General features: G+C 42.4%; 1 protein-coding gene across 1 annotated transcript in view; it reads right to left on the bottom strand.

Moving 5' to 3' along the window:
* Nucleotides 1-12,248, bottom strand: part of C3H8orf34 (chromosome 3 C8orf34 homolog) — a 193,757-nt gene that overhangs the window by 21,118 nt on the left and 160,391 nt on the right. The window contains exon 10 of the mRNA XM_068396838.1: nucleotides 8,276-8,349. Coding sequence (XP_068252939.1) covers nucleotides 8,276-8,349 — 74 coding nt within the window. The remainder of the gene's footprint in view (nucleotides 1-8,275; nucleotides 8,350-12,248) is intronic.

Here is a 12,248-nt window from a genome sequence, read left to right as displayed (position 1 = left end):
GCAGAAGTAGGCACCACCCGGAGGAGAAGGCAGGCAGCGGCAGGGGGCAGCAGCAGCAGCAGCAGCAGCAGCAGGGGGGGGGAAGCAGGGAGGCTGTAAGGATCCTGCGGCTAGTCCATGGAGTCGTGTTGTCCAATGGGCATGTGTCTCCATGTAGGTCTCCTCCAATGGATGCGTGTCCACAGGCCTCGGTAACAGAGCTTGTCGCTGGCAGATAGAACATGCGCACTTATCCCAAAATAACTAAATGCACCTGCTGTCTGCCCCAAAGAGTCCATTTTATGGTCCTCCACACCACCCCGTGGCTCAAAGTTTGTTATGTTGTCCCAGATCGCTGTCTTCGGGATCCCGTGGTGGTGGGAGAAGAAAAGGATAGTAAAGTAGGAAAAGAGCATTTGAACTTTTTTACAATCAGTTGGCTATAATCCTAAAATGCAAACAATCAACAGATTCAAACAATTTGTACAACGGATGGCTTTGGTTGGTGTATTCAATGCCACCCGGTGATGAGGTAGGTACAAGTTGTACAGTATTAACGGTGACAATACACAATACGGACAACAACATTACACAACCACATAACATGTTAAAACAGAATGTGCTTAATTCACTGGGCACTTGGAAGTCATGAAAAGAATACTACATGAAGGTAATGCCTCTTTGTTTCATCGTTTAACAACTTAAATATATCAATCGACAATTTGTCAGACAGAAATAAATTCAAACAAAATTAGTCTTCAGACCTTAGTTTAAAATACTGCTTATTGCTTTTTCAAACAGAAAGTTGTAGGCAAACATTATTTATCTCTCTCATGAAAGTTATATTGAAAAATGTGGCAGCCCTCATATGGAAATTTGTATTTTAACAATAAAGCAAACTTAAAATATTGTTCCATATAACAAATAAAACAGGACACACTTACATACCGGGTGGGCAGCTTCATCCACTGTCTTGATATGTACATAGTAATTATCTTAACAATATCTTAACAATCTTGGCAAATTTTTAACAATATCTTAACAATCTAAAGAGCAACAGTTTAAAGAGAACAGAAACTTAACAATATCTCAACAACTGAAAGAGAATAGAAAGTATCTCAGGCCATGTTGGAGGTTTATGGCTCTGGGGGATCAGAAGAAGGAGGTGATTGTCCACAATTGCAAACACAAGGTCAATGACAATTACAGGATAAATCATAACCATAAAAAGCCAGAAGATTAAGTATTCCAAGAATGATTAAAATAAAAGTTGAAAGGAAGAGTGCAACCAGAAGCGTAATTGCAGCTCCTGGTGACAGCCACATTCTGTCCTTTTTAATTCTTACGATTCGTTTGGCTATTCGCAGATGAGTTCGCTGCCTACGTTGCGACTGAGAGACTGGTGGTCACGCTGCCCTGGTCTGCTGGAGTTGGGGTCTGCATACGCAGTAGGAAAATGGATTTCCACACCCCCAACCCAATAAGGAATGTTCCAGCACCTTCTCCCGGAAGGGCTGGAAGGCGCATGCGTGGTTTGGGGAAAAACGTGCGCAATGAGATCTAACAGATATATTCTTTAGATATGTATTTTATGTCTAGCAATGTTATTTTGATCACCAAGGATACTTGCAAGTAAGTATAGGACCCTGACAATCAGGATGCACAAACAGGTTTCACACAAGATCCTAGTTACCAAGCAATTTTCCACACAGAATTCGGATGCACCAGTTACACAATCCAGGCACACAAGCCACAAAGTTCTGATGAAGTTCTGGTCTACAAACACAACAAGCCGGGGGTGGGGGAGGTAATCGTCTCAGGGAGGCGGCACGTAAATCTTCACAAGACTCTGGCTAAACAGGGATTTTCATCACACAACCCCCACCCCAATCGTCCCTGAGAGGCACACACAGAAAACCGGAACTCCACACACAAGACCTCCCACCCCGTACATCCCTGAGAGGTGAACACATAATACAGACACGTGATACAGATCAGACCTATCCGGGGTACACAGGAGAAATGGGGCAAAGTTAAAGCAGACTAGAAGCGCAAGCCAAAGTTAAAGCAGGTGAAGGGCGCAAGCTGAAGTTTAAAGCGGGCTGGAGGGCGACACTGTCGCTTTAAGGGATCCTGCCAGGTACGCAAGTCATCTATAATACTTTTCACTCCTCGCCTATCTTCCAGTTTCAGGGGATATTGTTTTATCCTAACAGGCCGTGTTCTCTCTAAGTTTAACAACAAACCATTCTGCATTTTTAGCTTTTCCAGGCATTCCTGAGGCCCACACTCCTGGATATACTTGGTTCTTTATTTAGTGTATAATTTCTTCCTTAATTTGGGGTTCAGTGAGAGCCAAACAGAATTTCAATGTGATTCTTTTCTGGTACTTTAAACTCAATTTATCCATTTTTAGATTTTATTTCAGCATTCAATTGTTCTAACAAGTCTCTTCCCAAAAGTGGTCTAGGAGCATCAGGCAGGTAGAGAAATTTATGAATTCCTACACTTTTTGCAATTTTGAATTCTAATGGTTTCAAAAAGAAAGCTTTCTCAACCTGCCCAGTTGCTCCCACAATGTTAACATTTTCACAGAATCACAGAATCACAGAATCACAGAATGTTAGGGATTGGAAGGGACCTCGAAAGATCATCTAGTCCAATCCCCCTGCCGGGGCAGGATTGCCTAGACCATATCACACAGGAACACGTCCAGGCGGGTTTTGAATGTCTCCAAAGAAGGAGACTCCACAATCTCTCTGGGCAGCCTCAGTCACCCTTACCGTAAAGAAGTTTTTCCTCAAATTTAAGTGGAACCTCCTGTGCTCCAGCTTGCACCCATTGCCCCTTGTCCTGTCAAGGGATGTCACTGAGAAGAGCCTGCCTCCATCCTCATGACACTTGCCCTTTACATATTTATAAACATTAATGAGGTCACCCCTCAGTCTCCTCTTCTCTAAGCTAAAGAGACCCAGCTCCCTCAGCCTCTCCTCATAAGGGAGATGTTCCACCCCCTTAATCATCTTTGTGGCTCTGCGCTGGACTCTCTCTAGCAGTTCCCTGTCCTTCTTGAACTGAGGGGCCCAGAACTGGACACAATACTCCAGATGCGGCCTCACCAGGGCAGAGTAGAGGGGGAGGAGAACCTCTCTCGACCTGCTGACCACACCCCTTCTAATCCACCCCAGGATGCCATTGGCCTTCTTGGCCACAAGGGCACACTGCTGGCTCATGGTCATCCTGTTGTCCACTAGGACCCCCAGGTCCCTTTCCCCTACGCTGCTCTCCAACAGCTCTGTCCCCAACTTGTACTGGTACATGGGGTTGTTCTTGCCCAGATGCAGGACTCTACACTTGCCCTTGTTATATTTCATTAAATTTCTCCCCGCCCAACTCTCCAGCCTGTCCAGGTCTCTCTGAATGGCTGCGCAGCCTTCCGGTGTGTCAGCCACTCCTCCCAGTTTTGTGTCATCAGCGAACTTGCTGACAGTGCACTCTAATCCCTCATCCAAGTCATTAATGAATATATTGAATAGAACTGGTCCCAGAACCGACCCTTGAGGGACTCCGCTAGACACAGACCTCCAACTGGACTCTGTCCACTGACCACTACTCTCTGGCTTCTTTCCTTCAGCCAGTTTACAATCCACCTCACTACCCGATCATCCAGACCACACTTCCCCAGTTTAGCTGCAAGGATGCTGTGGGAGACCGTGTCAAACGCTTTACTGAAATCGAGATAGACCACATCCACAGCTTTACCATCATCTATCCACCGGGTAACATCCTCATAAAAGGCTATCAAGTTGGTTGAGCAAGACTTCCCGTTGGTGAAGCCATGCTGAGTGCCCCTAATGATCCCCCTATCCTTGATGTGCCTAGAGACAGCACCAAGGACAAGTTGCTCCATCACCTTTCCGGGGATGGAGGTGAGGCTGACCGGTCTATAGTTACCCGGGTCCTCCTTCCTGCCCTTTTTGAAGACTGGAGTGACATTCGCTTTCCTCCAGTCCTCAGGCACCTCTCCCGTTGCCCACGACTTAGCAAAGATGATGGAGAGTGGCCTAGCAATGACTTCCGCCAGCTCCCTCAGCACCCGCGGGTGCATCCCATCAGGGCCCATGGATTTATGGACATCCAGGTTGCTTAATTGGTCCCTGACCCAGCCCTCATCAACCAAGACAGATTCCTCCTCTATCCTGACTTCTTCTGAGGCCGCAGGGGTTCAGGGCTCCTCAGGACAGCCTCCAACAGTATAGACAGAGGCAAAGAAGGCATTCAGTAACTCCGCCTTCTTTTTATCCTCTGTCTCCAGGACCCCCACCTCATTCATCAGTGGGCCTACATTGCCTCTAGTGTTGGCTTTACCTGCAATGTATTTGAAGAAGCCCTTTCTGTTGTCCTTGACCTCTCTTGCAAGGTTTAATTCCAAGGAGGCCTTAGCTTTCCTAGTTGCCTCCCTACATCCTCTGACAACAGACTTATATTCCTCCCAAGTGGCCAGCCCCTCCTTCCACGATCTGTACACCTTCTTCTTCCACTTGAGTTTGCCCAGCAGTTCCCTGTTCAACCATGCAGGTCTCTTGGTCCCCTTCCTTGACTTCCTACTTGTTGGGATGCTCTGATCTTGAGCTCGGAAGAAGCAGTCCTTGAACGCTAACCAACTATCTTGGGCCCCCTTACCTTCTAGTACCCTGACCCATGGGATTTCCCTTAGCAATTGCTTAAAAAGGCCAAAGTTGGCCCTCCTGAAGTTCAGGGTTGTGATTCTGCTAGCTATTCTGTTCCTGCCACATGAGATCCTGAACTCTACCATCTCATGGTCGCTACAACCAAGGCTGCCCTCAACCTTCACCTCTTCAACCAGACCCTCCTTGTTAGTGAGGATCAGATCCAGCAGTGCTCCTCTCCTAGTTGGCTCATCCACCATTTGCATCAGAAAGTTATCATCAATGCACTGGAGGAACCTTATTTATTGTTTACTTATTGACAATAAGGTCTGATTCAATACTGAAAAAGGTGGCACCTGTATCTACTAGAAATTCTACAGTTTTCTCTCCTTTCCCTAGCTGCATTTTTACCCAGGGTTCTGCTAGGGAAGATTCCCCTGGTTCCAATCAGTCAGCTCCTATACCAGAAACCATTACCGATTTCAGTTTCGGACAATCCTTTTTCCAATGCCCTATCTGCTTACAATACACACACATTGATCTTTCAGAAGGGGTTGATTTCCCCTCGGTGGGGCACTTGCACTTCGTCTCACAGCGTTAGTGTTATTTCCCGGTGAGTTCCGAGAGGGTCTCTGGCCCCCTGCGGTGCGCAGAGCAGCCGCTGCAGCACCGGCAGCCACTCCGCCCTCACTCTCCCCCTCCGACTCTCCCTATTCCGATACGCCTGTCATGCAGTCTCCAGCAACCTCTCTAAATCTCTCACATCCATTCCTTGCACTTTCTGTAGCTTTCTCCTAATATCATTTGCCGATTGTCCCAAAAACAGAGATCCACTGTTCCCGGCAGAATTCCAGCCAGAATCAGAGCCTGCACCTGGGCTCTGGCCACTTTCACAAACACCGCATTCCCCGCAGTATCCAACATTGCATCCACATCCTCCCAGTCAGGCTCCTGGGTTTTCACAATTAGTTCAGATCCTTTCGCAACCTTTTCAGGATCATCCTGATAATTCCCAGCAGCATCTCCTTCTCTATCTAATCTTTCATTCTGTGCACCAACCCTTAAACACTTTTGTACAATACTACAAGCCAAGCAACATCCTTTTAACCTCCCATTTTGCTTTTTTTTTTTTTTTTTTTTTTTTTCCTATCACCAGGACCATAGGGTCCTGGGGTGCTAAATTAATTCCACATTCCTTTTGCCACTCTGGGTGATTCCACAGAGTAAAGAACATATCTGCATAACCCACTTCATCCCATTTTCTTTGCCTTCTTAAAAATAACATAAGTTGTAACAAAGTATTGTAATCTAAAGTTCCGTTAACAGGCCATTTTTCTCCGTCATATAACTTGTATAAAGGCCACCACTGATTACAATATTTTATCAGAGTCTTACGACTCGCACTTCCTCCAGGTGGTCCCCCAATATCTTTCCAGTGAGTCAGAATGCAGCCCGAAGGGCTCTTTTTCAAACCTCCACCCTGTTGGTTTCCCATTCAAAAATTTATAACACACAAAGACAGGGACTGGGGCCCGAACACTTACACACAGAGACAACGATTAACAATTACTATAGACAGTATTTCAGGTTCACACATTTATCAATCACTTTGTCCTTCTCCGGCTGTTTCCCTCGCAGGATAACAGAACTGCGGATATGGACTCCGCACTCGCTTCGTACGTATTTGTACGTCTCACTCACACAATCATACAAATTCAGATACAAAGTCAAGTTACAATAAACAAATTTTCCTCCGAACATTCACTCGCCCCCCCGCCAAAACCTCGGGGAGACCAACAAAGGTACAGAGATTACAAAGTTAACAACAGCAGCTGCTACTCCCCAGATGACAAATGTCGACACAGGTTATTCAAAGATTTTCAAATACGCGTATACCAAACATATACGTATTACTACGCATATGTAACCAAATGCCACCCGGCGGGGTTCTCACGAACCGCAACTTATGAGTAGCCCCAAATACAAATGCACAAACAAACGATCGCACTAACCAGAAGATTAATACGAATCGTACATGCAAATGTCAAAATCAAATACAAATGCACAAACAAACGATTGCACTAACCGGATGATTAATACAAATCGTACATGCAGATGTATGCCACCCGGCGGGGTTCTCACGAACCGCGACTTATGAGTAGCTCCAAATGACCGGTCCCAAAAACAGAAACAAAAACAAAACAAAACAAACACAGAAAGAATGCCTTTCCTTACCAGTGGTCCTTGTCTGTCCCCGCATGGATCCGCCAAATCGGAGAGTCCCTCCAGAGAAGTCTCCGGGGCCAGCCAGGGGAGTCTCCGACCCAGGGGTCCCGCAGCCGGACAGAGAGTCTCCTGCCTGGCTCGCCAAAACTGATACAAAAATCGGAGATCTCCAAACCCCCTTGCTTTCTAACTTTCCTCACTGAAGTGGGAAGCTAGGTGCGGCTGAGTAAGGAGTCCGAAAGAAAACTCAATAACACCAGAATGTGTTATTAAGCAGGCATTCTTTATTGCAGCGCTGGGCAGCACTGGGGATTATCCACCATGAGTGCTCCACCGGTTTGGCAAATTTTCAGAGAATATATACCATAACGTTATACATAGTCATAGGATTTCCGAGAAGTCATTTACATAGCCATGAGATATGCAAATGTCCGTTCGCATGCGCAGTTGTTTTCCCTGGTGGTCGTCGGGGGGGTCTTTAGATGAAAGCTTGTAGTCTTCCTCACTGTGTTCGCTGATTGACCCCTGCTTCTGCGCAAACTCCGTCTGAGGATCACGTAGGCCACGTCCTTCAAGGTAGCTGTTGCAATTCCCTTATCTCATGCATCACCCATCCTATGGCCCAGCCATCTGAAGTGAGACCATCCTGGAGCCTCCTTATCTTACAGTCATTACCACTTTTCAAATTGTAAAAACTTCCCTTTGTTTTGTATATCTATGTTAATCGAGTGTCTAAGGTATTTTCAACATCCCTTGCTCTTGGGGACCCCAACTGTTTCAAATTTTTCAAAAATTATTTTATTGCTGGTTATATTTGCTGCAAATTGCAAATCTGCAAAGATTTTCTTAAATTTCAAAATAAAAGAACTGGTGAAAATATTACCAAGCATAATACTGCATTCCTTAAAAAAAAATATAAATTAGCCATACATTTTAAATAGACACCTTTTGTTTATTAGTCTCAAAGCAAAAGTTACCAAAAAGCTAAATTATAGTTGAGATATTATAATGTCATATTTCATAATGAAATTTAGAGTTTGAATTATTTCTCTTAATTTTGTAAAACTGAATATTATCTAGTAAAATGGATATTTGACTAACTTTTAAGAACATACAGACATAGTATAAAATGACTGCACTTTCAATAGGAGCTATACATCTAAGTCCAACAACATATGGTTTTATATGAGATTATAATAATTTATTTCAAAATATCACCCTTCCTAGAATGAAAAAATTAAAACAGACAGAGAACTGAAAATTCTGAAGGGTTAGGTAAATTAAGTTTTCTTCTCTCTAGGATGACAGTTTTGGCAAGCACTTTTATCTTTATGCAAAATCGAATTTTTATCAAACTATTTTTAAAAATTACAGGATTATCCACAAGGGAAGATACTTACAGATGCTGCCACTTGAGAGGCACTCTGAAATTCATCAATATCTTCTGTAAGTGTTTCAACCTCGGGTACTTGAGCTGTTCCAAAGAGGTAGAAGAGAAGTAAATCACTCTAATAAAGTAAGCATTAGTCACTTTGAAAATGAAAGGCCTATAAATTAACTGCTGGGAAGGTAAATGTGGCTACTGTAAATGCATTGCTTTTCAGTTACACTTCAATGGATTTTAATTTACATCTGATTTTATGTCTAATTTCAATTTATAAGCTTAATGCAATGTGGAACAGTGTCTGTAACACGATTAGAGTGATAAGCAAGCTTCCTTCAGCTGCCAAGGTGTCTCACATGTTACTTATTATTTTTACTATTAAAACTAAATACTGTCTGTCCTTTACACAAATGAGTAGTGGATCTTCAGCTTTAATAAAATCAATAAAATTAAATTTAATTAATTCTGTTAAACTAATTAGAATATAGTTAAAATCCTTGAAGTGAGAAATTCTGGTCACTTTAGGTGATGCTTAAAAGCCATGCAAGCTATAATTTTTGCCCATACTGCCACATTTGTAAAACAACATGACTTGGTGAGAAGTCTAGAATGCCTCTTTGACACATACGGAATGACTCAGTGGCATCCATTGACAGGACAAGGGGCAACGGGTGCAAGCTGGAACACAGGAGGATCCACATAAATATGAGGAAAAACGTCTTTACAGTGAGGGTAACTAAACACTGGAACAGGCTGCCCAGAGAGGTTGTGGAGTCTCCTTCTCTGGAGACATTCAAAACCCGCTTGGATGCGTTCCTGTGTGATATGATCTAGGTAATCCTGCTCCGGCAGGGGGATTGGACTAGATGATCTTTCGAGGTCCCTTCCAATCCCTAAAATTCTGTGATTCTGTGACTTAAACAGAATTTATGTACCTATGTCAGAGAAAGCAATTTCCAGGTAATGCTATGCTGCTTCTTTGCCTGATAGTCTGCTAGGCACTTGAAAGCTGTTCGTTCACAAGCAGGCTAAGCACAAAAGATGCCCTGATCTGTGATTCTGTGATCTTCCCTAAGTTCTGCTGTTATTCAGACACTTAGCAGGGAGGTCCTTATATTTCCCAAGTGCCCTGATTTTTTAAACATCTCAGACTATACTTACTATAAAGACAGAACTATACTGAAGTACAGCAACTATGGTTACCACATTCATTGCAAACACAAATTAAAGCAGAGGAAGAAGAGGTGATGATGATGCAAAGTTGTGGTCAGAGAACTGTGCAGGAATGGGGAGATGATGCCACATTTTTGCCACTGCTATATCTAGTTCTCAACCCCAATTCCCACGTATTTGCATCCTTGTTAATTTTTTACCCCGGTCATGCAGTTCCATCTGGAATAGCACTATGTGCATTTCATACATTCTTATTTCTATTAAACATGCCCAATTTCAAACTTTTCCTCTACATCCAAATGCCTGTTTTGAACTTTCTACTATATTGCCACTTTAATGGGGAAAAAAAATACGCAGAAGCTACAAATCCTAGTCTTTTCAAGTTTCTTCATGTAGAAACTTTCTAGTTTCTACTGGATAGAAACAGGAGCTGGCTAACTGCAAATAATAAAAAACAGTGACTCCTGTTTGATAGGGAATGAACTACTGATGGGAAATTTGCTTAGCAAAATTTATTTAGCAAGTTAAATATTATGTATCACAGCATAATCTGTAGATCTAATAACACAATAGCATAGAAAATACCACATGTACACACTGTGGCATAGTGCCATATAACTATATTATTCCAGGTAGAGCCACAGAAAGAAACAAGTCTTTGCCCACACCTCAGAAATATGTGGAGTTACATACTACATTGCAAAGTTAACTCGCTTTACAAACAGCTTTTCTCAGACAATGAGGAGTGCTTTAGAAGTTTAAAGTGCTACGCTTTTCATTTATCCAATATTAAGAGTTTATTCCCTAATAAGTTATCGTATTTTAAGTTCCTTCTAAAAGAATGCATTGACTGTAAAGATATTATTTGCAATAATGTCTTCTTTTCCTGCATTATATCATGGCTTTCACTCAAAGAGTAAGGTGCTTTTCAGCACAAGAGACTGAAACAAGTGAAACAAGGTCCTATGGTACTTATAGGCAACTGGGATTAAATGAACAATTACCCTTTGGTGATACTATTTCTTAACATCCAAATTAAAAAAAAATACACAGTAGTAGATGACCTCTACAATCCCCCCAACCTGAAAAAAAGACGTGGGGTTGACAGATGCAGGTTTTTACTGGATCAGTCCTGTTGCAGGGTCTATCTTTTGAAGCCTCAGCTGTTCTCCCCATCTATCTCTAAAGAACAAGAGCAAGGCTTAATGGAGGACTGATCCAAGAGACAAACCTGACAGGCTTGTCATCTACAGGGGAAGTTTGCTGTGTGGTCTCTGTAGCTGCTGCTTCTAATCAAAATCACAAATCTAGCTATTAAATTCTTCCCTTAGTTCTTTCCTGTGCAGTGGTCCAATGGAAAAGGGAAACAGTTTTGAGAGGTATCTTTTAGGACAGTAAAAAGAAACAGCAGCGCTAAAGTGTCTTGTGTTCTCCAGTCTTGAGACCTCATTCCTATTTCTCATTTTTACTACTTCAATCAAACACAACTCTGTCCAGTTCAGCAGAATTATACCAGAGGGAAATCAGTGTAGTGGTTAATTAGAACCAGATCCAGATTGCCAGTGGAGTCAGTATAGTGCCTGATGCTGCAGATGACCTTTTTACATAAGCTATTATATTGACTTTATTAGATGGAATTGCTTTAGTAAGGCTTATTTATAAGGGCTGTTAGATCAGATGTGCTGCCAATTACTTCTGAACTTCATTCATCTGAAATCCACAAGAGAGAGGCTCCAGATCTAACAACAATTTGCCAGTAACCCAGAAACAGATCATTATCTAAAGAAAGCTACCCTCAACTTTGCTGTGCACCCTGGTTGCATATTCTTGAACAAATAGTTTACATCAGCACTTCCCAATACATAATTTTCTCTCAGTAAGGTCATTGGTACTGATAAGTAAGAGCAGAAAATCAATTCAAATAAACCTGGTAAGTGAAGCCTGTTAGTAACTTTTTCATGACACAATACATTCTTAAGAGGACATAACTAAAAACTCAGTGCAACATGATGCCTTGGTTACTTAGGGTTTTCTAACAGTATATTTAGGAGTCTCTTCTTCTCATACAAAATATTTATTGGAAATAAATAACAGATACACAGAAAACAAGTAATGTGCTGCATTTATAGGAAAGATTGATAGAATGGGCAGTTGCCTGAGTTCTGTGCCTGTTTCTAGTCTGTGCCTACTTGTAAAATCCAGCTGTGCTTTTTTTCAAATCAAAATGTATTACACTAGCCAACATTTTAGGAAAAAAAAATATATTTTGAAAGGCTAAACATTTCTGAGGGCGCCTCTTTACAGAAATTTGGCATTACCTCACTGTTGACCTCAGTCCTTTTGCCCTAGGGGCTTTGCTGTTTTCTAGCTATATGACTAACATGTTCATGTATATTCACAGACATGAGATAGATGTGTTTATAACATGAATGTCATTGCCCCACCTACCCATCTAACTTTTACTCCCTATATTTTTATTGGAGGTGATTTTTATCGAAAGCATTCTCCATCTTCTCTATATCCATACTGACTACAGAGTATCCAGAAGAATATAAAGTGGTCCAAGTTACAATGGCTATAGCACTCTTGTGCTCCATACTCCGTGACCATGAAAGATTCAGCTTCATTACTACAGAGCATCCAGCACTTTCTGACAGTTTTACCTTCTTCGGTCCTGGTTCCTCTGCCACTTAGCAACAGCTTACTATTTTATTGAAGCCTACAGTTTCAGAAGATGGCATGGCAAAGTGGGCTTATGTCCACTTCAAGAACAAGGGTACATAGGAAGGAAAAAGGAAGGCAGAGATCTGTTAAAA

Source organism: Nyctibius grandis, chromosome 3, assembly GCF_013368605.1.
Source record: "Nyctibius grandis isolate bNycGra1 chromosome 3, bNycGra1.pri, whole genome shotgun sequence".
Taxonomy (NCBI): Eukaryota; Metazoa; Chordata; class Aves; order Nyctibiiformes; family Nyctibiidae; genus Nyctibius; species Nyctibius grandis.
This window is presented reverse-complemented; position numbering and strand designations above follow the sequence as displayed.